General features: G+C 50.2%; 13 protein-coding genes across 13 annotated transcripts; 7 read left to right on the top strand and 6 right to left on the bottom strand.

The window, feature by feature from the left end:
- Window positions 1–25: 25 nt before the first annotated feature.
- Window positions 26–736, top strand: AtWU_00725 (C6 transcription factor; the record flags this gene model as incomplete). Its single annotated transcript, XM_035495840.1, has 2 exons — window positions 26–40; window positions 98–736. 2 exons carry the CDS (start codon window positions 26–28, stop codon window positions 734–736), a joined length of 654 nt encoding a protein of 217 aa, XP_035351733.1.
- Window positions 737–1,091: 355 nt separating this feature from the next.
- On the top strand, window positions 1,092–2,513 carry AtWU_00724 (alanine racemase domain protein; the record flags this gene model as incomplete). The annotated part of the gene is made up of 2 exons (XM_035495839.1): window positions 1,092–1,283; window positions 1,338–2,513. The coding sequence occupies 2 exons, from the start codon at window positions 1,092–1,094 to the stop codon at window positions 2,511–2,513; spliced, it is 1,368 nt and encodes a 455-aa protein (XP_035351732.1).
- A 426-nt stretch (window positions 2,514–2,939) lies between these two features.
- AtWU_00723 (Zn(II)2Cys6 transcription factor) lies at window positions 2,940–4,625 on the top strand (the record flags this gene model as incomplete). Its single annotated transcript, XM_035495838.1, has 2 exons — window positions 2,940–3,752; window positions 3,798–4,625. 2 exons carry the CDS (start codon window positions 2,940–2,942, stop codon window positions 4,623–4,625), a joined length of 1,641 nt encoding a protein of 546 aa, XP_035351731.1.
- A 57-nt stretch (window positions 4,626–4,682) lies between these two features.
- AtWU_00722 (oxidoreductase, short-chain dehydrogenase/reductase family) lies at window positions 4,683–5,696 on the bottom strand (the record flags this gene model as incomplete). The annotated part of the gene is made up of 4 exons (XM_035495837.1): window positions 4,683–4,923; window positions 4,972–5,008; window positions 5,077–5,582; window positions 5,647–5,696. 4 exons carry the CDS (start codon window positions 5,694–5,696, stop codon window positions 4,683–4,685), a joined length of 834 nt encoding a protein of 277 aa, XP_035351730.1.
- Window positions 5,697–6,507: 811 nt separating this feature from the next.
- Window positions 6,508–8,071, bottom strand: AtWU_00721 (aldehyde dehydrogenase family protein; the record flags this gene model as incomplete). Its single annotated transcript, XM_035495836.1, has 4 exons — window positions 6,508–6,621; window positions 6,678–7,089; window positions 7,144–7,616; window positions 7,670–8,071. 4 exons carry the CDS (start codon window positions 8,069–8,071, stop codon window positions 6,508–6,510), a joined length of 1,401 nt encoding a protein of 466 aa, XP_035351729.1.
- A 230-nt stretch (window positions 8,072–8,301) lies between these two features.
- On the bottom strand, window positions 8,302–9,184 carry AtWU_00720 (type 1 glutamine amidotransferase; the record flags this gene model as incomplete). The annotated part of the gene is made up of 3 exons (XM_035495835.1): window positions 8,302–8,592; window positions 8,669–8,895; window positions 8,959–9,184. The coding sequence occupies 3 exons, from the start codon at window positions 9,182–9,184 to the stop codon at window positions 8,302–8,304; spliced, it is 744 nt and encodes a 247-aa protein (XP_035351728.1).
- A 646-nt stretch (window positions 9,185–9,830) lies between these two features.
- On the top strand, window positions 9,831–11,479 carry AtWU_00719 (glutamine synthetase family protein; the record flags this gene model as incomplete). The annotated part of the gene is made up of 5 exons (XM_035495834.1): window positions 9,831–10,245; window positions 10,300–10,562; window positions 10,615–10,667; window positions 10,717–11,397; window positions 11,449–11,479. The coding sequence occupies 5 exons, from the start codon at window positions 9,831–9,833 to the stop codon at window positions 11,477–11,479; spliced, it is 1,443 nt and encodes a 480-aa protein (XP_035351727.1).
- A 239-nt stretch (window positions 11,480–11,718) lies between these two features.
- On the top strand, window positions 11,719–13,147 carry AtWU_00718 (alanine racemase domain-containing protein; the record flags this gene model as incomplete). The annotated part of the gene is made up of 4 exons (XM_035495833.1): window positions 11,719–11,889; window positions 11,946–12,062; window positions 12,134–12,674; window positions 12,726–13,147. The coding sequence occupies 4 exons, from the start codon at window positions 11,719–11,721 to the stop codon at window positions 13,145–13,147; spliced, it is 1,251 nt and encodes a 416-aa protein (XP_035351726.1).
- A 137-nt stretch (window positions 13,148–13,284) lies between these two features.
- On the bottom strand, window positions 13,285–14,913 carry AtWU_00717 (dienelactone hydrolase; the record flags this gene model as incomplete). The annotated part of the gene is made up of 3 exons (XM_035495832.1): window positions 13,285–14,081; window positions 14,143–14,580; window positions 14,667–14,913. 3 exons carry the CDS (start codon window positions 14,911–14,913, stop codon window positions 13,285–13,287), a joined length of 1,482 nt encoding a protein of 493 aa, XP_035351725.1.
- An 822-nt stretch (window positions 14,914–15,735) lies between these two features.
- AtWU_00716 (putative MFS transporter) lies at window positions 15,736–17,632 on the bottom strand (the record flags this gene model as incomplete). Its single annotated transcript, XM_035495831.1, has 4 exons — window positions 15,736–16,045; window positions 16,101–17,162; window positions 17,210–17,372; window positions 17,425–17,632. 4 exons carry the CDS (start codon window positions 17,630–17,632, stop codon window positions 15,736–15,738), a joined length of 1,743 nt encoding a protein of 580 aa, XP_035351724.1.
- A 1,386-nt stretch (window positions 17,633–19,018) lies between these two features.
- Window positions 19,019–19,876, bottom strand: AtWU_00715 (zincin; the record flags this gene model as incomplete). Its single annotated transcript, XM_035495830.1, has 1 exon — window positions 19,019–19,876. One exon carries the CDS (start codon window positions 19,874–19,876, stop codon window positions 19,019–19,021), a length of 858 nt encoding a protein of 285 aa, XP_035351723.1.
- Window positions 19,877–21,695: 1,819 nt separating this feature from the next.
- AtWU_00714 (amino acid permease family protein) lies at window positions 21,696–23,750 on the top strand (the record flags this gene model as incomplete). Its single annotated transcript, XM_035495829.1, has 1 exon — window positions 21,696–23,750. The coding sequence occupies one exon, from the start codon at window positions 21,696–21,698 to the stop codon at window positions 23,748–23,750; it is 2,055 nt and encodes a 684-aa protein (XP_035351722.1).
- A 2,518-nt stretch (window positions 23,751–26,268) lies between these two features.
- Window positions 26,269–26,739, top strand: AtWU_00713 (ankyrin repeat-containing protein; the record flags this gene model as incomplete). The annotated part of the gene is made up of 1 exon (XM_035495828.1): window positions 26,269–26,739. The coding sequence occupies one exon, from the start codon at window positions 26,269–26,271 to the stop codon at window positions 26,737–26,739; it is 471 nt and encodes a 156-aa protein (XP_035351721.1).
- Between the last annotated feature and the right edge of the window lie 306 nt (window positions 26,740–27,045).

Genomic DNA, 27,045 nt, shown 5'->3' with positions numbered 1-27,045 from the left:
AGTCATGACTTATTCCTCCACGGCGATGGGACCACCCAAAGTAAGATATTATCTTTCTACATATTACCAGAGAATTGGATTCTACTAACCCCCATAGATCGTCCAGCTAGACGGCCATGAAATCAAAGCAACAAAGGTCGAGCACCTAGATCCACGTCGAACAGTGTACCGCTTTCGCCTCGAACCAAACTCGTATCGACATATAATCCCAGAATCAGCCACATCTGTCATCATCAAGCAACTAAAAGACGACCGGGAAGAAAAATTCGAAGATGAACAAACAGCCTACACCAAACTAAAAGACCTCCAGGGGGGAGTTATCCCAGAATTCTACGGCCAGGGGTACTACGACGGGCTACCTGCACTTGTATTATCAGATATCCCGGGGATTACTTTGGAGGATCTGACTCGCAGCAACGAAGAAGTCCCTGAGAACCTGATAAAGTCTTATCTGGAAGATGTCTTTGATAAGCTTTCGAAGTATCAAGCTTTTTATCTAGATCAGAAACTGGATAACTTCATACTATGTGGTGATCGGGAACATGGGTATAGTAAGGTGATGGCTGTTGATCTCGAGAATGTGGAGATTCCGAGTCAACTTCGTCCGTGGCATTGGTCTATCAATCAAGAGGGGCCAAGGTCTTTGATGGAGGAGTTTAAGTATAGACGGAATCCGAAGAGTGAGTCAATTCCGCTTGAGATGTGGAAGGTTGGACAGGATAAGGGTGCTTCGTAACGCGATTAGGGAGAAGGGAGGTGTTGGAATTCAACAGTGTACCATTTCGATGATATTACTAATACAGAATAGAGCTCATAGTACGTTCATTTGAATTCTTCTAGAAGCTATCAACAGGTGTTTGCTCTACCAATGGTTATGTCTTTGGAGAAAGTTATCAATTCGACCCACCCCCGGCTAAACTTCAGGCTAAACCTTCCCCCCGCACCTCACCGAAACTGCCCCACATTATGATTCAATGGCCATCGACAACTTCAACTGAACATTAACCAATTCAATATTACCCAGTCATCAACATCTACAACTTATCTCTACTTACTACAGCGCATACAAAGAAGGGAGCAAGGGTGTAACTATGGACTTCCCAACCAGACCACCATCCTCCCAGGAATCCCTTCAGCGCTACTACATTGGCAAAGACATTGGCTCGGTCCCCAAACCCGCCGTTGTCCTAGATGTAGCTATCATCAAGCGCCATTGCGCCTCCATGCTGGATGCAGTAAAGTCTTTGGATGTGGGATTTCGTGCGCATGTCAAGACTCACAAAGTACGTGGGAACCCATATCAATTGCGATGGACGCGCTGGCTGATATAATGACAGACTCCTCAAATCGCCCGTCTCCAAGTTGGGGAGGACAAATCCATACCCGCAAACTTTGTCATCTCCACCCTTCTGGAAGGGGAGACTCTACTCCCATTTTTCAAGGAACTCCGAGCCACCGGACGAAAAGTCAATGTACTTTACGGCATACCTCTTGTACCCTCTCAGGTTCCTAGGTTGGCTGCACTAGCGCGCGAACTAGGCGAGGGGAGTATTTCTGTTATGATTGATCATCCCGATCAGGTACAGTATCTGACCGAGTTTCGAGAACTGGCGGGCCATGCGGTGTCGGTGTTTCTCAAGGTGGATTCAGGGTATCATCGGGCAGGACTCCCGCCTTCCATGCTGAATAAGGGGGGTTTGATCGAGAAGGTGACTGAGAGGGAGAGGAAGGGGGAGTTGATTCTGCTTGGCGTTTACTCGCATAACAGTTTGAGTTATGGGGGTGATACACCAGAGGAGGTAATGGGGTTCTTGGTGCAAGAGATCACCGGGTGTCGGGAGGCATTGAGGAAGAATAAGGATCTGTTCACATTGCCTGGTGGTAAGGGGAGGGAATTGGTGGTCAGTGTTGGGGCTACGCCGCAGGTGGTTGTGGTGAAGAAGCTACTTGAAGAGGAGGGGCAACTGAATGAGGAGGCGAAGCGGTTGAAGAGCTTGTTGCATGAAAAGGATGTGGATGGTGAGTTGTCAGTCAAAGTTGAGCTCCATGCGGGCGTCTACCCGGTTCTGGATATGCAGCAATTGGGCACCAATATTCATCCCACTGCGGATGCGGACAAAGAGGTCGGCATCTCGGTGGTGGCAGAGGTCTGCAGTGTGTATAACGATGCTGAGCGGTCGAAACCTGAGGCTTTGGTGGCTGCTGGGTCGCTGGCTTTGGGGAGAGAGCCGTGCAAGTCGTATCCGGGATGGGGAGTGGTTGGGGATTGGAGACGAGAGAAGGGGTCATCGCGGTTGATTGTGGATCGGATCAGCCAGGAACATGCGATTGTTGCCTGGGAAGGAGGAGATGGGTCTACAATTCCGCTCAAGGTCGGACAGACTGTCAGGATATATCCGAATCATGCGTGCGTGACGGGGGCTATGTATGGGTGGTATCTGGTGGTGGATTCGAGTCGGGATGGGGATGGATCGACGATTGTAGATGTTTGGCCGAGACCGACGGGATGGTGATCCATAATATTGGTACATTCATTAAAATGTTAGATAGAAAAGATTCAGGTTCTTGTTTACTGTCTGTAGTGGATAATATGTTTCCCTTATCGGTGGTGCCATTGACCAGTTGGCATCTGACATGGCCAGGTCTCCGGGCCATTTTGGAATGAGGGTAATTCTCCCTCATGAGAACACCAGTCTTTCTTCCCACTGCATATCCCTCTCCAGCACACCAACAATGGTCGCCCTCACAATGCTGGCTGTTCAACTTGAAGCCGAATCAATGGAATCTCCACTTCGGCCCCGCCAACCAATCACCGGATTATCTTCGGCTTTCCGCGCCGTCTCCGCTTGTTCTCCCATCCGCTCTCCATGCCTCTGAACTTAGCACTGATTCCCTCCAATCTCCCACTCCTCTAGCGCTAAGCCCCTTATTTCACACCAATGCCGCCTAGTAGACGGCCGCGTACCGACCCCATCGTCCGCGTCCGCACCGGTTGCTGGGCCTGCAGACGCCGCAAGAAGAAATGTGACGAAGCCAAACCCATCTGTGGGGGATGCGTGCGGAATAAGCTCACCTGCCAGTGGCCGACCATCATTCCTGGCCAACCCAAAGCCAACAATATCTCCTTCATGCCTGAAGAGGATGGCCATCACGATCGACAGTCAAATGAAGATGGACCCCCTCGACACACGAGCGTGAACCGGGAAACGTCCAGCTCGATCGAGTCCCGTTCTACCTCCCCATCTTCCCCGGAGGAGATACTACGGGAGTCCAACTCCCCGGAAGACACGTCTCGCGAGTCTCCTGCATCAGGTCCCTTGATTTCAATGGACCTTGCTCCGACTCCTGCCATCAGCAGCAGCCAAGCCCTGGGAACGTCTGCCTCCGTTAGCAATCTACTCCCCCGGAGCCTGTCCATGTTTCCTGGCCATGGACCTGATTCTTATCAGCTGTTGAGCCACTATTTGGCGACAACTGCCGACTGCATGGCCAACGGGTCTACCCCGATCAATCCATTTTTGGTCCAGATCGTGCCACTCGCTTTCAGCAGCGATCTTCTGCTCCAGCTGGTTCTGACGCAGAGTGCCGCCCATCGGGCGTTTCGCTGCCACAAGGAGTCTGACGAGGTGGCGCAGAAACACTACACCTCAGCGCTTCAGCTATTCCGAAAAGGCGTTACCGATTTTATTGACGGGAAAGAGTCAAATCCGCTCATGCTGACGGTAGGGGCGTTGGTGATGTGCTTTACAGAGGTATGTCTACATTACAAGATAACTGAACGAGGCTAACTGCTGCAGACGGCCAAAGGCGATATGAACGGCACGATATTCGACCATCTGACTGCTGCTAATTCTCTTCTGATTCGACTGCTCTCACAAAGCGATACAGCGGTACCGAAAGACCTAAAAGACTTTGTTATCGAATACTACACCTACACTGCTGCTGTGAGCATGATCTCGGTTGATGCTCGCGTCAGTACCCAACTGTTCTTGAACTTCGATCTCGAACAGAGGGCGCGTCAGCTGCTGCAATCAGAATATGTGGGGAATTTATGTGGTTGCTGGCTGGAGTTGTTACTACTGATACCGTGCATTTTCGACCTGGGTCGGCAGTGGATGATGCACGATGGCCGACCAGCCATGCCCACTGCGGATGATATTGCCATGTTCAGCTCGCTGCAAGTACAGATCATGCGTTGGACACCATATGCCTCGGTCAGCCCGGAGGTATTCTTAGCAGGGCGGATCTTCCAGCAGGCGATGCTCCTTTACCTGTACACCGCGCTAGGCGGGTTCTCCCGGGCGGAGAACGGCATGTATCAGGGATTGATCGAGACCGCGATTACAGAGGCGATGACTTATCTAGGGCAGCTGTCTGGGACCGCGCGGATCAACTCCGGTCTCTGCTGGCCGATTGCCGTGGTGGGGTCGTGCTTAACAAATGCTGAACATCAGGATAGTCTACGCCGCCGGCTCACCGTCATGGTAAACACGTTTGGGCTTGGCAACATGCAGAGGACTCTACTCATACTGGAACACATGTGGCAGATGCCGCTGGACGAAACCGGTCCATGGAACATCTGCCGCGCCATGCAACGGAATCAAATATGGATATCGTTTGCCTAATCAACCAGTCTATCATACAATCATCACTCATAGCATCCCGACCAGACAGGTCGCTGCTTATTGACCCAGGTTCTTGGGGGCCTCAGTGGCAGGACCCTCAGGGGTCACATACGCCTTGGTCAGACCACCATCGACGACAAAGTCAGCCGCGTTGACGAAGCTGCTCTCATCGCTAGCCAGGAAGATGACGGCGTGGGCCTGTTCAATGGCTTCTCCGAAACGACCAGTGGGGAAGTGGACCTCGCGACGGAAGCGCTTCTCCTTGTCGTCACCGAGCCAGTCCTGCAGAAGGGGGGTGCTGCATTCATTAGCTTCATCCCAGCATGCACGGAGAGAATCTACTCACTTAAGCGGAGCGGGACACAACGAGTTGAACCGGAAACCTGCATCACCATCATCAGCACCATCCCACACACACAGCAGCAGCAGTAGCAGCGGAGCAGCAACTCACCCTCCCTAGCATGCACAATGGCCAACTCGCGAGTCATAGCCAACACGGCCCCCTTACTAGCCGTATACGCCAGCTGAGGCGTCGCAGCACCAACCAAAGCAACCATACTGGCCGTGTTGATAATACTTCCCTTCTTCTTGCCATGCTTCCTCAGACTCTTGACAGCATGCTTGCATCCATACCACACACCCTTGACGTTAATGTTCATGGTCAGGTCCCAAATGGCCTCAGGAGTCTCCTCCGAGTCACCATCCTTAGCATGCATAATACCCGCGTTGTTGAAAATAACGTCCAATCCACCCCAGGCATCCAAATGTCCCACAGCAGCTTCCACATCAGCCTCCTTGGAGACATCGACAACGCGAGTCTCCACCTTGCCGGAACGCTCGGGCACAACCTCGTTCACTTTGTTCAGGGCCTTTTCGAGCCCGGGGCCGCTGATATCAGTCATCAGCACGGAGGCGCCCTCGCGGAGCATGAGGATGGTGGTTTCGAGACCGATGCCACTGCGTGAAAAAGTATTATTAGCTCATTGCTTCCCAGGGGAAAGAGAGAGAGGGAGAGAAATACCCCGCAGCACCAGTAACGAGCGCATTCTTTCCAGCAAGTCGTCCAACCATTGTGCTAGATAATAAGATAATTGTCTGTGTATGTATGTATATATGTTCTTGCAATAAAGTGAGAAGTAGAATCAAAGTCAGATCAAGTCAGGGAATGGTGAAAGCGAACCGGCCACGGTTATAAGTACGACCACAGTACCCCTTGCTCGATAACCAGTTACATAATAAATAAGCTAAATAGCTACCCCTCCATCCTCGGCAATTCAGCGTCTCACCGCCGTTCCTCACAGTACTGTGCAGACTGCAGATAATAGCTGGGTCCGCTCCACTGTCTGGCGCTGTATCTATCCGCCGGCGTCGGAAGCGCGAGCGCGCCCGATAAGCAGCTAGCTAGCTGGCTGGAAGATAAGCGGTGGGATGGGATGGAATGGTGGGATGGTGGGGTGGGGCGGGGCGCTAAGTACCCCGCGGTCCGGGACCGCGGTAGCTCAGCTCTCCCAGCTCTCCCCTTAGTTCCTTCACAGATTAGCGAACGGATTCCAAAGGCATTATTGTTTGGGTCAGGTGGGAGTGTAGTTGCGCTTTTGGCATAATTTGCATATTGGATACAATGTATCATTGTTATGGAAGAAACCATGTGATTTATGAGATTGAGGGAAGAGTCTGTTGGGAATGAAGATAAGGTGTTTTCTTTCTTGGTTTTGGAGTTATTATAGGTGATCAATTTATTCAAGTACTTTTTTGTTGGTATTCTGTGATGTGTTAAGAATGATTGAGGTCTATTATTCTACAGCTGGTGTGCTATACTCTTTGAAAGAATCATGATCATCATGCAACATCAATTAAGCTATACAACTATTGAAAATATCTTCTATGCCTGCTGCTCCTTGATGTGGAAACTCTTCAACTTGTAGAACGCATTGAATCCCTCAGGTCCCAATGTACATCCCAGACCTGAGTTCTTCCATCCGATCCATGCGAGGTCCTAGAAACATTAGTGCCCCTTCAAAATTACGACTTCAATGGGTAGGGGGGACATACCGGACTCGGGTAATCGCAACGGTTGATATACACCGTTCCCGCATCCAACCGCTCAATCAACTCCTCTCCCTCGGCGATATCCTTGGTCCAGACACTAGCCGTAAGACCAAAGTCACTGTCATTCATCAAAGCGACCGCCTCATCATCTGAAGACACCTTCATGATCGGCATGACAGGACCGAACGTCTCCTCCCTCATGACAACCATATCGTGAGTAACGTTAGTCAGAACAGTAGGAACCTGGTAGTTACCCTCCGCAGGGGGGTTCTCGAACGTGGGGTTCTGGGGCGTGGCGTTGACGGCACCCTTGGACAGGGCATCGTCGATGTGCGATTGAATGTTCTTGAGTGCTGCCTTGGAGACCACCGGACCGGTGGTGGTGGACTTGTCGTGGGGAGAACCGAGCTTGTATCTTCATTCGTCGCGTTAGACCAGATTATCTTTTTGAGATATGTGAGGTACTCACGTAGCCAACTCCTTTTGTACCTCCTCCACAAACTTATCATGCACGTCTGCATGCACGTACACCCGCTCCACAGCACAGCAGCTCTGACCCGAGTTGAAGACGGCGCCGTCCACAAGCTGAGCAGCCACGTACGGGATGTCCGCATCGGGGCGGACATAAGCGGGGTCATTTCCGCCGAGTTCGAGGTTTACGGGGACGATTCTGCGAGCGACTGCTTCGCGGATGCGGAAACCGCCAGATGTGGAGCCAGTGAAGGAGATGAGCTGGATCTGGGGGAGTTGGACAATCTGGTCGAGCACGTCGGGAGAGCCGACGTGGACAAGTTGGAGAACGTTGGGAGGAAGACCGGCTTCGGTGAAGTAAGTGAGGAGGCGTTCGCCGAAGATGGGGGTCTGAGGGGATGGGCGGAGGAGGACAGTGTTTCCGGCGAGGAGGGCGGGGACGAGGGCGTTGATGGTGACGAGGTAGGGGAACTGAGTCGTTAGTGGTGGTTCAGACCTCAAAAGAGTGCTGAGTAGCTTCTTACATTCCATGCGGTGATGATCAGAGTCGGTCCGACCGGCTCCTTCTTCAGGAATCGCCTGAAGCCGTTCTCCGGCGTGCCAGGGAGAGACTTGAGGCTTTCGTCTGCGATGCTGAGGATGTGGTCTCCGCGCTTGCGGAATGTCTCGATTTCTTTGGCGCTAAAGGCGATGGGACGGCCCATCTGGGTGGTCAACTCTTCTGCGAGGGTATCTTTGTTGGCAGCGATCAGGTCCAAAGCTTTGAGGACAATTTCCCTGCGCTGAGCCAGCGTGGTCTGCTTGTATGTGCGGAAGGCATCTTGCGAGGCTTGAGCGACCTGGCGGGCCTCGTCGAGCGAGAGACCAGGGTGCTCGAAGATGACCTTGTTGGTGGAGGGGGAGAGAGTGCGAATTGCGTTTGACATAATGCAGAGAAAAGTGATGGAGGTGGTGTGTATGGGGTAGGAATGAGGATTGTAGATAGTTAGTGAGGGGTACTTCTTATAATGGACGATAAGAGAAAGAGAGAGAGCTGTGCGTATCTCGGCGACCAAGTGGCGCGGTCTAGTGGACCGCGGTCCCGCGGTGGGCCTCTCTCCAATTCGCAGCACCAACAATCACTGAACATAATAATGTTTCTTCTCAAGTTATTCTGTTATTCTAATATTCCCAAAGCAAACCGACACATCGTCTCCGCAAATACCAACCCATCATGCTCTCTCCCCACCCTCGCCATCGCATTCTCATACAACGCCTCTCCCAGCATTCCCCGCCTCAGCTTCAACAACTCCGACACCATAAACTCATTATACTCCGGATGCCCCTGAACACAAAGAATGCGCTTGGGAACATATAACCCCTGAATACCACAGATCAATGTAGCTCCCAGATTGACACATCCAGGCGGCACCTCATATACGATATCGCGGTGCATCATATGTATCGCCTGCAACAATGAATGTAATCATTAGCATACATACTAGCCATAATTACCAAGTGAATAACCGGAAGGAAAAACATACCAAAGAATCTTTCCCCAAAAGCCGCTTCCCAGCACTCGTCAAATCCACCGACTCAACAGCAACCTCCCACCCCGATACATTCGGACCGACGCGGGCTCCCAGCGCACGCGCAATAATCTGGTGGCCGAAGCAGATCCCAATCACGGGTTTATGGTGGATGAGGTAGCAGTCTTGCACGAATCGAGTGAGGGTGAGGATCCAGGGTTCATCTTTGTAGGAGTCGTGTTCTGCAAGACACTATTTAGCGGCATGTCTTATGCGATTTTTGGGAAGTGGTTAAAAGCACATACTGCTGCCAGTTAGGAGAACGGCATCAAAGTCCTCTGGCTTGGGATAATCCACAAATGGTTGGACGACATTGATCTTGGTCAATTGGAGAGAGACATTTGCGTTGATGCGCCTGAGACCTTCCTTGAGGTGGGATTCGAAGATGTCGCCGTAGGGACCATATTTGGTTTTGATGGGGTCGATGGGGGTATCGCACTCGAGAATGGCTATACGAAGGGATTGCGACATGTTGTATGCAGTGAATTAGTGATGCTGGAGATGTTGATGTAAGAGCTACTGTTGGGAATACTATGGCCTTCTGCTACTACTATATGTTCCGCCTGGCATAACCGCGTTCAATTGCAATGAATGCAATTGCCCGCGGTACCTGTATACCTGGCTACTAATTGCAGCTACTGACCGCAGAACCCAATGGAAACTCTATTCTAAACTCATTCTCCAAAGCAAAGAAAGTAGTCTGTATGCACGGGTTACATCCGAGGCAAGTATTCCGCACCTCACTTGTGACCCCTCACCCTCGCGATAAGATAAGCGCGGTCCCAGCAATCCCCGCAGCGCGCTCCGATCGGAACCGCGTCATCCCAACCAAACACAGGCCGTCTATACCAAGTCAATTCCCCGAATTCGAGACCAATTGATTCCATGAGCTTCACATTACACTATAGAAATACGTTTCCGACCACCGGACCCGACGGCGCCGCTATGCCGTCGCAATCAAGGCGATCAGCCAGCTCCTACGTAGACACTCACTAGACTAGTTCCCCCAACCCAGCCTCCGAGCGCACCTTTAAGTAGCAACCATTCCAAGAAATGCCCCCATTCTACGCTCCATTACAATCATTCCCTTAATTCTAGATTTTTGACGATATACACAATGGCTACGACAATCACAGCAGAGGACCTCCCCAACCTCCTCGCCAATGACATCAAAGTCAAAGTCGCCGGCGTCGACTGCGACGGCATTCTCCGCGGCAAGGTCATGTCCAAGGAGAAGTTCCTAGGCATTGCGCAGAAGGGATTCGGCTTCAGCTCCGCCGTCTTCGGGTGGGACATGCAGGACGTGCTCTACACCACCGAGGCGAACATTGCGCCGGCTGACTCGGGATACGTGGATTTTCTGGCCGTGCCGGATTTGAACTCCTTCCGTCGGATACCTTGGGAGGATGATATTCCTTTCTTCCTGGTGAGGTTCGTGCAGAACGATAAGCCGGTTTCGGCGGATGGGAGGAGCATGTTGCGGTCGATTTGCGATAAGTTGGCGGCGAATAATTGCAAGGGAATGGCGGGAGGTTAGTCAATTCTCAACGAAGAAATGACGCTGAAATTGTAGCTGACGTATGCAGTCGAATTGGAGTTCATGAACTTCCAGACCCCCTCGGAAGACGGATACGGCGCCAGTGGCTCCCAAACCCGCGACATCGCCGCCTTTCTCGATAAGAATGCCCCCGGTGCGCTGCGCCCCTTGACTGCAGGCAGCTTCTCCTACAGCGCGACGCGACCAGTGGCATACAAGAAATACTTCTATGATATTTTTGATACCAGCGCGCGGTTCAACTGCGGCATTGAGGGATGGCACACTGAGGGTGGACCGGGCGTGTATGAAGCGGTGAGTTGGCTTCAATTGAGTTGCGCGGACCGCGCTGAGCTAACCCAATCAGGCTTTGAAAGTATGCGATGTTAGCGACATGGCCGACAAGGTGTCTCTATTCAAGTAAGCCCACAACAGATGTAAATGCGTTGGATTTCAAGCTAACGAACAGACTCCTCGCCAAATCGATTGGTGTCGAACATGGAATCACGCCCTGCTTCATGGCCAAGCCCATGCAAGGCCAACCCGGCAGCTCGGGCCACATCCACGTCTCCCTCACGGATCTCGAGGGCAAGAACCTCTTCGCGCGCGACACTCCCGACCCCAATGCCCCCTGGGCCGACGCAGCCGGACTGTCCGACCTGGGCCGACAATTCCTCGCAGGCGTGCTGGAAGCGCTTCCGGACATCATGCCGCTATTCGCACCTACTATTAACTCGTACAAGCGGCTGGTGGAGAACTTCTGGGCGCCGGTGAATATCAGCTGGGGATTGGAGGACCGCATGGCGTCGGTAAGAATTATCACGCCGCCCGTGTGTAAGCCGGGAGCGACGCGGTTCGAGGTGCGGATCCCTGGCGCGGACCTTCACCCGCATTATGCGCTGAGTGTGATTCTGGCGGCGGGATGGAGGGGCGTGGAGAAGAAGTTGGATATTAAGGTGCCGCCGGTCAATGTGCAGAAAGCGGAGAAGATCAAGGCGGAGTTGCTGCCGAATACGTTGGAGGAGGCGCTGAGGAGATTCAATGACAAGGAGAGTGTTGCGAGGGAGATTCTCGACCCGGAGTTTGTGGACTTTTTCACGGCGACAAGAGAGCATGAGTTGAGGGTGTGGAGAGAGGCGGTTACGGATTGGTAGGTCCTTCGCTTCTTACTTTCATTGACTAATATGCTGACTGATTATAGGGAGTTTAAGCGTTATATCGAGACTGTATAGATACCTTTGTATAGATCAATTCCATTATTTACCTGTTGATTTGTTTTGCCAGCAGAGTAGTCCTTAGTAAGCGGAGCTAATAGTCAATGCGATTCTATCGGCAGTTGATAAGATGGCCCCACATCCCTCCACATCTCCAGCCAAAACTATATAAGATTCAGGGACAGCCCACATCTAGCTACTTGAACCCTCAATTGCGCCCAATTCCCGAATATACCACCACAGAGTGTACTGTCGAAATGGACTTCTCCCTCCAATCCCACACATCCTTCATTGGTCGTCCAGTCCGCGACCTCCCAACCCCATCTCTAGTCCTCAGCAAACCCGTGCTGGAGAGAAACATTAACCGACTACAACAAGATGTACAAGAGCTGGGATTATCATTCCGTCCCCATGTAAAGACATTAAAGGTGTCCCACCATTCCCTCTTATACCTAAGCATCACAAACTCATATGACCCAAACAGACCCTCGAAATAACCCGCCTCATGCTCTCCAACGGCCTCCACCGCGGCCTCATCGTCTCCACCCTCAGCGAACTCCGCGGCGTGCTCCCCTTAGCAGAGGAGGGAATCCTCGACGAGGTATACCCTACCCCGTCCCCAATCCCCATCTCCAACCCACAATCTAACCCAACAACCAAAATAAAACAAAGGCCCTCTACGGCCTCCCAATCTACCCCTCCGCCCTACCCCATCTCCACTCCATGCGCAAATCCCACCCGAATCTCAACATCCTCCTACTGATCGACTCACCTCAACACATCCCCATCATCGAATCATTCAACAACTCCATCTCAGATGGTATTTCTCCCTGGCCGGTCTTCATCAAGCTAGATGTCGGATCGCGCCGCGCAGGCGTAGACGTGTACTCCCCTGACTCTGGGCCCGAATTGGAGGAGTTAGTGCGCGCTGTGGAGGAAAGTAGCGCGGTGGAATTGTATGGGTTCTACTGCCACGCGGGACATTCGTATTCTGCCAAGGGGGAGGAAGAGGCGGGGAGGGCGTTGGGGAGTGAAGTTTCGGGTGTGTTGCGGGGTGTTAAGCTGATTAAGAACCGTGGTGGGAAGAAGAGGAAGGTGGTCGTTTCGATTGGATCAACGCCTACAGCGCATGTTGTTCGGCAGGTTAAGCATTTGTTAGCCGAAGAGGGGAATGTGAATGGTGATGTGGATGTCGATGTGGAGGTTCATGCTGGTATGTTATTCTATCCTCTATTACAATGCGAAGCTAATAATACCGGTATAGGAAACTACCCAACAAATGACCTCCAACAACTCAGCACCGATCTAATCACCCCCGCAGATCTGGCTGTCCGCGTGCTGGCCGAAGTATGCAGCGTGTATCCGCGTCGCAACGAGGCGCTGATCAATGCCGGGACGGTGGCGCTGTCGAAGGAGACGAGCGCGGTGCCGGGGTTTGGGAGGCTAGTTGAGAGGCCTGAGTGGGGGGTGGTGAGGATGTCGCAGGAGCATGGTATTTTGGGGTTATTGTCTGGAGGAGCGGGGGATGGGGAAGGGAAGAAAGTGGAGGATGTGTTTCACGTCGGACAGAAGGTCATGTTGCATTGTCAGCATGCGTGTATTACGGCCGCGCAGCATTTCGTGTATTATGTTGTTGATGAGGAGGATGTGGTTAGGGAGACGTGGGTTCCTTGGAAGGGGTGGTAGTATACCCTCATTATATACTAGCAGTGAGGTGGTATTATAGATGTGATATGAGATTGATTGAAATTGGCAAAGAGGTGAAATCCAAATGCAAGCTAAACACACAAAACACTCAAACATACTATGCAGGGTATACACGCTCATTCATCGCTTTTCGTGTCCTCCACTGTAGCAGCAGCCGGATTAACCGGCTTCTCTTCCTCGCCATTCTTCTCTGCGTCTTTCTCCTTCTCATCCGCCTCCGCTCCATGATTCTCCAAGGCATCCTCTCCATTACCATTCTGCTCCCTCTGCACCGTCTTCCCCTTACTCTCTCCAGCCGGCTTACTCTTTACCTTCTCTGTATCACTCTTCGCCATCTCCGTCCCTGACTCCTCGACCGGCTTGTCCTTCCCGCGCTTAGCCTTCGCCCGGCGGATCAACCGGTTATGGTAATCCCGGCCTTCGGCCTCGGGATCTTCCTCCACGATGCGTCTGGCAGCCTCGCGTCCAACAACTGGTAATCTGTCCACGCCCTGTGGTGTCCCGTCCGGTATGAACTTCGGATCCAGGAGTCCGACCTGCACCAACACGCTGGCTTGGTCCCAGTACATGTGTTCCGAGTACAGTCTACCCGCGCGCAGACTGACGATGCTAACTAGCACAATCTCGACCCGGCGATTCGTCGGCGGAACACCCGGCAGCATCCAGGGTATTTCCTGAGTATGTTCAAACGAGGCATACAGCTCATCAACAATACGATCCGCCCCCACAGTGCGAGAAATCAACCGCAGACGCATCGACGGAGGCAACTTGCGCAGAAAGTGCTGTTCATAGAAGCGACGCAGCGCATGTGTCCCGATACCACCGCTCATGGTTGGTGTGCATGTAAGCGTCGGGTTGAGATGACCGACGTACGGCTCCATAGTTCCAGTAAGGTTCATGGAGAAGAAGCGCGCTGTACTAATTAGCCCTTAAGTCCCAATAGCTACCTACCAAGTATAAAGGTATGAACTCACCCTCAAGCTGCTCCTCCCACCTATTCTCCAAATCCAAATCCTTCCCAAACGCCTTCCTCAGCACCTGCAATGTCCGACTAAACGCCAAATCCGACGCCAACCGATCAAACTCCTCCAGATCATGCTCCGCGAACCCCGGCTGCGCCGACTCATACGTGAACGCCGGCCAGCCGATCTGCAACCTCTCCCCCGTCCCAATACCAGGGTTGATCTGTTTCGTCGAGCGATGTCTCTTCCCCTGCAGCCCAATAACCGTCGGGATAGTCACCACGTCCACCGTATTCCCAGCAAGATGCGTCAATACGCGCACCGAGAACGGGAACCGCGAACGCGTATCAGGGATCGTAGTGGGATAGTATGCAATGAGGGCGGCGAGACGGCTGCAGTTTGTCGATTTGAGGTAGTAGTCGAGACAGTAGGATGCGGCGTCGCCGAATGCTATACACCACAAACCCCAACAGTTAACTCTACTCCTATCTCACTTAAATGACATATAGGAGAGTAGTATAGAGTAGGGTCCTCACCAATAACAGCATAATTATCCCCCACGCCCAACCCATCCTTAACTGACTTCAACCGCGCCTCATACTCCTTCCCCCCATTATTATACGGCGCATAGACAACATCAAACCCCTCGTCGGCCCAGGCGCGCAGCGTCTCGGTGTCAAAGTCGGGAGTTTCGGCGGAGACGCAGACGCGGGCGGTGCCGAGGTTGGCGTTGTTGTAGATGAAGCCGGTTGCGCCGGGGGCGTTGATGGATATGGAGGCCATAATAGAAGACTCTGCTGCTTCAGCAACTACTATGTATGTATATATTAAGGATTAAGAATGTACACATAGAAAGAAAGAATGAGGATGAAGCAAGCGCAAGTGTAAGTAAGTAGTAAGTAGAATGTATGGTATGGTTGTTGGTGTGGAGCGCGGGCCGCCGGATGGCTACGTCATGATGACGACGCCGGCAGGGCAGGAACGGAGCAGGTATTTTGACAGTTACTGATGATTATACTTGTGTATACTATTCTGATGATTAGGATTGGGTTATTATTGGTATTGTGACTACATTGTTACTTTGTATCCCATCTGATCAATAGGATGATGGGGACATCTGACGTGGATTCGTCTGGTCAGGCGGATGTCTCTGCCGCTTGCCAAGAGTGGAGAGATGGTGTAGATATTTGCGAGGAGGACTGCGTATATTTGGTTTCGGAAGATAAGCAGACAGAAATGAAGTAAGAGGAAAGTAACCAGGAAGAGGAAAGGTAGTACTGCAAGATACTTCGATGCTATAGTTACTCTTTTCCCTATGAAGCATAGATGTCATCCTACATGCCATCAAGAAGTATACGGACGGATTCAAACCTTAATCGAACCATGCTCCCTCATCGTATGATCCTCTAATATGTCTGTGGAGCCGTACTTTGTGCTTCTCATTACAATAGACTATTAATATCGTACCCGTTATGAACACAATTACCCTGTAAAGCCACGGTAAGCTTCATCAAAGGACAAGCATGCGCCATGTACACCATGCACCATACTCCCACTGTATCCATCTCGTAACATATACGAAATAAACATATTGACAACCCCCAATCAATCCTCGTAATCCTCTTCGTCGCTCTCCTCCCGAATCAACCGCTGTCGTTCCTCATCCTCCTCCAGTTCCTGCTCCCGTGCCCGTAGTCGCCGCCCGGCCACGTACACAAACGATACCAGCGCGGTTCCTACCACAAAGCCAGCGATGGCAAAGAAGATATTGATTGGAATGGGATTCCCATCAAAGGGACCATGAGTCAACGCATCGAGTCCATATTGGGCAAAGTTGACCATTCCCGACACGCAGATGATGGTCCCATAGACTCTGCCAAAGGTGGCAAATCCGAACACCTTTGTCGCGTAGTCACTATTTGGAACAATAAGCAGTAGCTCCATAGAGAATAGTGGATGGGTATACTTACGACATGGCCGAATAGTAGAGTGGTCGCAGCAAAACAAACAATGTAACGGTCACGTATCCTGTCCACAGAACAGGTACGGAGTTCAGGATACCGATCACCGTCGTCAGAACCACAATGATAGCCAGTACAGCAGGTACACTGATGTGGTCAAGGAGGAGCCCCACGAAGGGCGTGGAAATGATCCCGCCAACCGGCAAGGCAACATCGAAGAAGCTGTTGATCTGAACAGCGAGTTCATCCGAGTCGAGCATATACGCGTACTGAGCGCGGATGGTGGCAATAAAGTAGTTCATTCGCAGCATCTGCAAGACCGTCATCAAGGTAATCAGGATGAACCACGGTGTGGCCATCTGCTTATGGGCAGGCTGGCCGTGGAGCGCCCCCCAGACGGCGCTTGCAATATGGCGATCCTCTTCTCGTTGCTCCCGTTCTTTCCGCTCCCCCTTGTCTCCCAGCACTTTGGCAATCTTGCGCATCTTATTTCGGCGTCGCTCAGCGCGCTCACTCCGGACACGTCGTAGCTCCGTGTCGCTCTCGATATCGTCGTCCGAGTCATGTATATCGCGCGTAGCGTCTTCTGCTTTTTCGATTTTTACTTCGAGTTGATGCGTACCCTGGTAGTCTTGTGACGGCATGAGCGTAATCAACGCAACAAGAATAAAACCAGGCACTACGGTATAGCTTAGGAAGAACTTCCCAGGATCAAAGGATCCATTGGTCATCTCGTAGACCAGACGATAGAAAAGGTACACCGCTGCAGACGCATCGAAGGCGCCAGTAACAAGAGCGACGATCGTACCTGCATACTTGGGAAAGGCGTTTGCGATCTGAAAAGAAGGCACAAAGATGAATGTACCTCCCAGTGCGAGGAAGAAATTCCCCGCCATGTAGCCATCGAACTGTGGCTGGGAGAAGGAGTATGCCATCAGCGAGCTACCAAGCGCAAGTAGCAGGCAGCCGGCAAAGCCACAGATACGTGATCCATAGCGATCGAGGATAGTGCCGACCGGAAGGGCAGACACATTGGCTGTGATGGAGCCGATGGTAAAAAATAAGTTCAACCTGCAAAAGTCAATACTAGCTCAGCTAGGTCAGACTTGAGGACTCACCTTAGATCCTGTTCGGAGCAGACTTCCACTCCGTCGCGTAATTCGTCTTCTGTACACAAATCTCGATAAACACCCTCTGCGACCAGAACCGGCTTCAAGGCAGCAAATCCGAAGACCACGCCTGCCGCGAACCAACAGGCAAGTATAGTAACGATAACCTGGGCTAGAACGGGTCAGAAAGCTACTGTTTAATTACATTATCTCAATTGACTTACCCAGTCGCTTTGCGGTCGAAACCTTGTAGGCAGGAGTCCCAACTATTTCGACCGGGGCAGGTGGAGGCTGGAGGACGTCGTAGCTGATCTTGCGATGGATCGGAGCGAAAGGCTCACCAGTCACCGCGGTCGCAATGGTGCTATCATCCTGATGTTCAGGCTCCCGATCTACACCTTCGATGACAGAAACGTGCTGCACCAAAGACATTGATAACGTCTGTGATTCAGTGTTGTCGCGGCAAACACGGGAGGAAGATTCCGTGGGTGGTTGTGGATGAGGTTAAGTAAGTGGTAGCCCGGGCGCCAGTCGAAACTTCTGGATGTTGCAACCCCCTTCGCCACATCCCTTACCCATGCGGGGATAGCAAAAACCGGGTTTTGGGCACGAGAATGCAGAATAGTGGGTCTTCTTCCTTATCGTCTGCTTTCATGCGGTGAAAGAGATGCCTGACAGTAAACTCAATGGGATGTTGATGGATGGGAAGGACTGGGGGTGACACCTGCCTTGACCGTGCTGGTCGGCCGCCTTCTCCACCAGCTTATCTTACTCCACTTTTGCACAACTCTGCAAGATTCCGTGCACCAGGATCTCCAGATGTCTTTGTGAAACACAATGCTGCCTTTTCAATAGCTGATTCATAATATCGCTGAGTCATGAGAAGGATCTCAACCCTACATCTGCATCGGTCGGAAGCTAGGGATATTCCATCTGCACTTAGCAGAGCACCTAGTCAACTGTCAACCTAAACTTCAAACCAATCATTCAAGAGCTAAAGGCAATGGCCCTAGCCTGTCATCCTACTCATTGGCTTATCTCAATTTAGACTCGCGGAATGGCGACATAGTGGCTTGACGAACGCTTATAAACCGACCTATAACAGTGTAACCAGACTTTTAGATATATTGCTCGCGTGATCGTGCCCCTTATCGATCGCCAGAGAGATATGTTCTCTACGCCAGCAAGAACATTAGCAACCCTGTATGGGTTACATGTTATTTCCCACAAACAGGTTCCATCGACGAACCCACGGGGCCAAACATTCATAGAATGCTGTCCATATATTGTTGTAGTCTACTAACTAAGAATGACCAATAATCAAGGGTAGATGCATTCACGTCCTCCGGAGTCTTATTGCGACAGGCCACGTCAATGCAAATATACAGAATGGGATGGAGATAGCGAAATGGACTAGTTGAAGGAAGTTCAGGCCTCTCTGTGTCTCGTTGTCACATGAAAGGTGATTCTACGTGCGTTAACTGGCAAGTTACTGGTAAATAACCTCACTCCCATTGATGACAGGCCCGATAAATTATCTATTCTATACAGATGAGCAGGCGGAAATTATTGCAATGATAATATTCTGATCTCACATAGGTACCATGGAAAGGTACTTGCACGAAGTCATGGCTTCATTAGCTCAGACACAGAGTCTTCAACTCTCAACATCTACGGGACTTCATACACAGAAATTTAACGAAGTGGAACCAAGGAGTGTACCGATTAAGTGCAACATTAGATCTTGTATTTCAAACTATCCATGAATACCGAAATTAGATACAAAACAAACAACTTTTCGCCCCTTCACAGACCTACTCATCTGGCTGTACAATCCTTGATTGGCAACAATTTTCTCTTCGACGGCGGAACATGTGCTTCCTTCCAACCAAGCCCACTTCCCGGAAATCTATAAAAGGCCTGAGCACTATCCCTATCAGTAGTCTGCAGCTGCGGTGGAAATTCATAGCCCATCACCGACAAAGGATTCCGAGGACCGAATTGAACGCTATAATCATCCTTAGTATCCTCAAGTTCCGGTGCAAACTCGTGTCTAAGACCCAACACATGCCCGAGCTCATGCAAGAAGATATTTTTCAAGTACTGGATTGTACCCGGCTGGAATGCAGCCGAGTACACATTCAGATAACTGAGATCGTCCTCGTTCGGGAAGAATGCCTGCGCGAGCACACCCCCCTGGTTTCCCGCATAGGAGAGGACAAATGACGCTTTATTGATATCCTCCACCCACTCGAACTTCACCCCTAGGTCAAGTTTGTTCCAGTCATTTGCGGCATCCCTGAGCGCATTCGCAGCGAGTAGAGCGAGACCGGGGCGTGGGTAACCGTTTGCAAACGCAGCAAAATTAATGGGCTGTGGTGGATTGTCGGGTTTCCAGCGCGGAATCACACCTTTGAATCCACCTTGGAGAGTTGCGCGATTGTTGATGCCTCTGATGGTAACGGGAATAGGCTTCTCGGACGAACAGGTATACCGTCCGGGTGCGGTCGCAGTGGAATTGGCGAGGGACTGCCGCAAGTTCTGGAGCTCGGGACTGTCGACACTGTCAGGGGCGAGAGTCTTCAGGCCTCTTGAGCCAACAGCCTCCCGTAAGGCTTCGAGGTAGTCGATTTTGGAAGTTGAGGGAGTGAGGGTGGTGCCGCGAATGTCAGGCATGTTGGTCGATCGAGGAGTTGTTGAAGTTCCGCACCAAAATATTCCTGTGGGATCCAGGTTGAATAGAAATCAATGTACTTAATTTAAGTGGGCGTATATCGTGGGGGTTTTAGGATGAATTTATACTTGAGTTCCTACCTACTATCTTTAGAGGGACGATGGAATGCTTCGTGATCCTGCTGCTCAAATGAAGGCGGCATAGTCTAGACTAGCTTAGAACTCTTGGCCATCATCACATACCCCCGGTGCTCTAAACTTTGAAGAACTGTAAGCTACCAGTCGTTCAACAGTAATATGTATATCTCTGCAGGCTATAGACGGAATACCAACCTTAATACTTAGGGAAGTTAAGGTCATAGAGAAACTCAACAGCCAAGCACAGCTGACAGTAGCCCGAAAAGTAACCCCGAACACGAAAATCCCGATAGTATCATGTAGGTTGAGCTAATTTACAAGTCGCCTCACGCCTTCGATTACATTTTCAAGCCGCATGCAGTACCAGTACGAGGCCAAGACTTGAAGGCATCGCGATACTTTATACCCAACAACGCCCTCTTCGTATTCCAGTGTCATCATGATCTTTTGATTGCAGCGAGGCACAGAGCTGTGGAGGTGTCAGAAGCCACCTGGGTAATTACATTTTCACCATGACCAAATGATAGAACATGATTGATATTCTCGCAACTTATTCGTTCAGCCTGATGATCTAGCCTATCACTAGATGCAAAGGTGCGTCTGCGGGCAGATCGCGGGGTCACTCAAAAGACCGGGACCGATTAAGCTCCCGAGCCAACCAAGCCAAATCTTATTCTGGGGATATCTCGTATTAGACACTTTAAACTATCAAATCCTGTAAATAGACTTTCCTTGTACTTATGCGGAATGAGAACCCCGCACTCAATGTCATATGAAGCTTTTGAATCTGGAGTCTCAAGTTTAATGCTGTAGAGACCAGACATGGAACCATGAATTCGCGGAAACGGTTTCAATACAGTAGCTTCAGCCAATCATACTTCGTGGCTCTAATATCCTCTTCGAGAAGATGGTGTTATCTCAGCAAATCCGTAGTTCTTTCTATTGAACTTCGGCGACTGGCTGATGTGCATAGCTCTGATGATCCTAAAAGTCCAAGGTTCATGACGACAACCAGTCGCCTCCCCATGCTAACTAGACACTTCCTAAGCTGCCTAAAGTTCGTGAAGAATCTATCAAGTTGTCAAGACTCAGCACTTGTGTCGCTAGGGCTTAGGTGGTCTACTCCCTTGAAGATGTTATGCGACGGCATGCACCTACGATCCTCGCTTGGAACAAGATTCACCCGAGTCGAGTTCAGCTGCGCTTCCGAATGTCTGTTAGTCTTTGTATAGTAGCCTATAGTACTAATCACAAGCGAATCCTTCAATATCTTGTTCCTAGGATGCATCTATCTGACTGGTGGCATCTTAGGATGTCAGAACATACTACACTATTGCTAAATCGGGTAATGACAGGCACGGCAGCCCGGATTCTGAGCATTGCAAGCGGAAACTAAGCCTATTGCGCTATTTACATTGATTCCATTGGCAAACCGAAGAATACTATTTAGTCTGAGGTGGCAAAATATCTCATTGGCCGGGGAGTGTTGATCCTCTCTATTACATTCCCGGCCGAGGTTATCGAACCCTGACAACCCCCTCTTCTGAAAGATAGAACGCCGTCGGGTTAATTGAGTCCGAGCTCTGTTGGGTGAAGAGATTCTCATAAGAAAGGAAAACCCAGTATTACAAGGTATCTCGGAGCTCCCCATACTTTGTTCTATTGGATTTTGCAGGGGTACAAAATGTGGTTATTACTATATTTCCTTGTCGTGATACCTATCGGTGTAATTGCTGAAGCGTCCAATCATTCTTATATATTTTCGTCCGGGCATACTCTCTTGTATTCGAATTCCAGCGCCATCGTCCAATTTGTTGATGGAGCAAGCCCTCAACGAGAATTTCTTCTAAATGAAACGACAGCAACATTCCACACGCGCAGTCATGCATGGGGAGCAGGTACTATTTCCACTGATTCTGGAGACGGGTCCTGGAATCTGGATCATATTCCGTACAACAACTTCACTGGACCTTACAACATCCCCCTTGATGATGGCCTACGACTGAGAATCACACGGTCCCCTGGGCGGGTCCTCACGGAAACGTACATATTCGAGAATACCTCGCCTGAGAGGATCACCGTAACAGGTTTACACATACAGACCCCCTTTAACGACCTTTATGACACAGCCCTCTGGTCTCTGACATCTGCCGTGAATGCCCATGTTTTTACCGGTGGTGCGTGGGCGTGGGCGTTAGCTGAACCTATGTCGGGCGAGGGCCGATCACTAGGCCTTATTGTTCGAAAGGGCCATTTATGGAGCTATTCTATTGAGTCATCTACCAGCTCTGACGTCCGAGGACACATAGTTCTTCAAGTCACGGACGCCAAGAGGGACCCCAATGGTTTTGGTGGTCAACCAGTGGTCCAGATCGACCCCGGAGATTCATACGTTCTGGAGTGGGAAATTGGTTTCTACGACAATGCCAGCGACTTCATTGAAGCTACGAAACCTCCAGCAACCTTCTCAGCATACTCAGCCCCTTTAGACCAAGAAATCACCGTTGATTCAGAGATCAAACCGACTTCGTCATCTTCGAGTCTGAATGTTAGGCGACGAGGAAGTAGCTACACACTCAGTGCAAGTTCACCAGGCACCTACAACGTCGATATTGGCGATTCCCGGACGGAGATTTCATTTCACCTGCCGCTCGAAACTGTTGTGCGAGAGAGGGCCCACTACATCCTAGAACACCAGCGGCCGGTGCAGCGTCCGGCCCCCCTCAATGCTGCTTTTGTTGCCATTGACACTGAGAACCTCACTACGATTGTGTCAAGCACGTGGGACGACTGGGGGGATGGATCGGAGCGAATTGCCATGCCTACACTTCTCCAATTAGCAGCGATGCACGGATATATTTCATCTGAAACAGTGGATATTCCCTTGAGAAACTGGGTCGAGTTTGCCAGCACCTCTCTATTCGACGCTGAAGGGAATACTCGCCGTTGCACTGGATGCACCCAAACTCAGCGGCCGTACGACGCCATATGGCTTGTAATGTTTTTCAACGACCGGTACAAATGGCTCGGCAATAGCACAAACATCGACACCGCAGTGACGCTACTCAATAGAGCATTCGAAGTCGGACAGGTGCAGGAAGCACCAATCATCTTCTTTTCCCAAGCCATCCTAGAACTCTGCGACAGCCTTGACAAACTCGGACGGTACAACGAAAGTATCACGTACAAAAGAAAACTTGTCGATACAACTATGAGCTTCGTGAACGATGGACGCGATCTCCCGGCATCCGAAGTAAGCTATGAGCAGTCTATCGTGGAACCTCTGGTCGAGATGGTCGCAGACACATATAATTTGACTAGAAACGCCACGCTGCTGGGCGAGACGCAGGAGCGTCTTAACTGGCTCATGGCCTTCTCCGGGCCCCAGCCACATGCTCGGCTCTACCAAATCGCTAACCGCCACTGGGATGATTATTGGTTTGGCCTCCGTCGTCAGTGGGGCGACGTATTTCCTCATTACTGGAGTGCGTTGACTAGCCAAGCACTTATCCGCCTTCCTGGGGAGCTGAGAACCAAGCAAACAGATGATATTGCTCTACAGATCCTCCGATCTAATATGGTCAATTTTTTTCCGGGAGGATCGGCAACGTGCGCATTTGTCTATCCTTCGGCAGTTAACGGCGAGTCAGCTAATGTAGCTGATCCTATGGCTAACGATCAGGACTGGCATCTTGTTATTTGGTTGAGGCTGCTTGAATATGGAGTACCAAGCGCTTGACGACCCAAAATACCAAATATAACTCGTTGGAAGTGGAAGGAAATATATAAACAACAAACTCTATGTTATGAACCTCTTCTGGATCTATTTTATCATCGATACCATTTTTTGTTTGTTCTGACACGACGAAGGTTGACATGATCTATGTAAGATTTCAGAATGGTCAAACAGTAATATATGATTACTGACTCTAATACTTTACCAAGATAGAGTCAAAATAAACCTTGCGGATAAGACTTCCTATATTTGCTTAGTTTCCCCAAGGATCACCCGATTACCACCCGGATCTGGGAGGCATCCTATGCTCTAGCTTAGATATTGGACTAGTCAGATCGAATGATGATCTAACTAAATAAACTTGGTATTCTCTCGTAAAAGCTTAGTGTGGATTGAATTCTGTCAAAGAATATGTTTACGAGCTTAAGAAACTTCATACTGGAGATCTAGATCCCAGACCTCGCAGCCCAAGTTATACGAGCTTTCGTAGAAAAGGCTATGCATTATTGCCACCACTATCTTTAGGCTCCACCGGGTCATTGCAATACATTGATAGCTTTCGAAGCCGCACTAAGTGCTTAGAAGGCGCTAAGTTGACAAGAACAGTTGCACTATCACAACATAGCTAAGTAAACCCACTGAGTATATATGTAGTTGAACTACGAAAGACACCCACTAATAATACTCCGGTGTATAATCAATAACATGAAGCCGCAGCATGGTATATATTGACTATCTGTAATGTCCCAGGTTGTACTCCCTTGCTCAATCCTGCCAGCGCCAAGGCATTGGGCTGTATGTCAGCCTCGCCAGCGCACACTGCGTAAAGGTCTCTACGAAGCTTAGCCAACAAAATGGATGGATAATGATGCCCGCCCTGTTTCCTCTCCCTGGTTGGTCTACTGGGTGTGACTATGGCTGCAGTAGCGTCGAAGAAACTTTTGGTCTTTATATTGCACTATTGGTGTTCCTCCAACTTGACGGCCCTGACCTACCAAGGTCTACTAAGAAGTGCTTGCCCTGCCCAGAAGCATTTACATACTACTAGGGACCGTATCCAACAGCGTCAGTTCATAGTCGTTGAGATCAAGGAAGGCTTAATGATGGAGTTGCAGGTTAGACGATAAGCACATTTGTCGGAATACCAATTTGGCTCTGTATCCTATACTCAATCAATTGCCAGAACAGTAGCTGTTTACCTATGTCCATTTGCTAATATGGACAGAAATTCCAGTAGTCCAATTTCGATCCTTACCTGAGATCTCGAGAATGCTACCTAGAAATCGTTTTCAAAGATCAGGATCTCTTCGCATACCCTCGAAATCCTCGCCAAAAAAAAAAAAAAAAAAAAAAAAAAAAACAAACCTACCTCCACCTAATCAGGTTCCCAGGTGCGGCGGAACCCGCCTTATTCCACAGCCCTGAACCCAAAAAAATTTCTCAAGCGAGTCAGAGCGCGAGATCAACAAGACAAATGACACACAGACCCTCCCCTGCATTCACGCACATGCTCTCTTCCACACGCAGGCAATATCCCTGCGCGAATAGTATTCATACCCTTACTTGTGGCGGTCCAGGGCCGTGAAATTGTTGGGGGCAATAGGTGCGGGATTTACGGATAGGGATCTCAAGGCCCGGGGAGGGGAAGGGGTTCAGGGTCTACAAGGTAAATACCAGATATTGATTATCAAAGCTTAGCTTAGTGAAACAGGCCCAGACAGTCTTAAAGGCCTGTAGTACAGGGAACAGGAGTGAGACAACAGATAACCATGCTTGTCAGTCCTTCGGAGCCCCGGCGGGAATATGAGATAATATAACCTTAGGGACTAATACAATCACCAAACCAGCACTTGTTTATCACACACTATCCCACTAGGATTTGTCTTAAAAGGCTAATCTCACAGTTTAGCTCCTCGGAAGTATCTTTCAGCTCCATGTATTGAAAAAGGGTAAATATTTATCGGGAAGCATCTTTATCGAAAATTCTTTTTAATCATGAATTCCTGCGCCTGATCCAATATTGTTCCATGACTTTTGATTTGTACAGAAATGTCCAATAGAATCCCAGTTTATACCCCACCCGGCTTGCGTATTAGAATGAACCCTTGTTATTTTTTATATCTTCGGCCTATAGGGTACATCAAACTCTCCAGTCCCTGTCAGTAATCACCACGACAAGCGCAACCCAACGTAGGCAGCAACATTTACCAAACAACACCTCATTCCGGCATCCCCGGGTCTGTAATGCTAGCATCATCGTACCATTGAAGTGGCCAAACCTTCCTGATGTGGCTTTGACAATCGGACCTAACACCAAGTATTTAGCGCGTGATCATGCAGGGTCTCATACTCCCCCAATGCCATGAACCTGAACTTTCAAGCCACCGAGAGAATCCTAGAACTGACATTAAATTCGTAGGGCACAGGTATATAGCATTTAAAGTAAATACGCTCCCCCTTTTCAATTCCATTTTTCCATCCCCAAATCCCAACAATGCTCTTCCCACTGCTACTGATCACCATGCTTCTGAACCCATTTCGACCATGTGAAGGCTCTCCGACCTTCCAAGAGGAATACCGGAGTAGTAGCTACGTCCCAGAAGTGATTGAAACCTCTCTGGGCCGTCGAATTGTGGCGCCAGATACTCCCTACGTGGCTGCAGCCGGTCGTAACACTCTATACTTCATCGACACCCGGTTCGACCCTGAGACGGCGCAGCATATTAAACTACAACTTGAGAAGGCCTCCGTGCCGCAACCAGACGAGTACATTGCTATTGACGAGATTGAGGCCACGGCCGAAATCAAGAACAGTGTGACCGGGGAAACAACCTTCGTGTTTGGTCCTGTATATGCTCGGCTGCTGTTCGCTAGGGGCATTAATCGACATAATCCGGATATCAAATTGCCGGAGTATGAGCCGGATGGTGATTGGTTGGTGGTATATGACTTAGATGATATTGTGAACAGGAAGGGTGTGAAGAAGGGTTGATGAATGCCGTCGGTATACGTCATACAGGGATCTGCTTTAAAGCTGCTGATGGTAGTGAGGGGGGGTGGAGCGTGTTACTGTCTGCGTATGGATGAGGTGATTTGGGGAGTATGAGAAGACCTGTGATAGGGTTGCAAACGAAGGTAGGATACCAAGGGGCTAATGGGCCTGGGTGATTTTCAGGGTCTTTTGATATTGTGAGTCGTTCAAAGAGGCATTTCGATTGTACAAGTTTCATCGACTATTTAGACCATTCACTATAAAGACGGAATGGGGGGGAAAGCTGGGGAAACGAAATCTGCTTAT

The sequence above is a fragment of the Aspergillus tubingensis genome, assembly GCF_013340325.1.
Source record: "Aspergillus tubingensis WU-2223L DNA, scaffold_2, whole genome shotgun sequence".
Classification (NCBI taxonomy): domain Eukaryota; kingdom Fungi; phylum Ascomycota; class Eurotiomycetes; order Eurotiales; family Aspergillaceae; genus Aspergillus; species Aspergillus tubingensis.
This window is presented reverse-complemented; position numbering and strand designations above follow the sequence as displayed.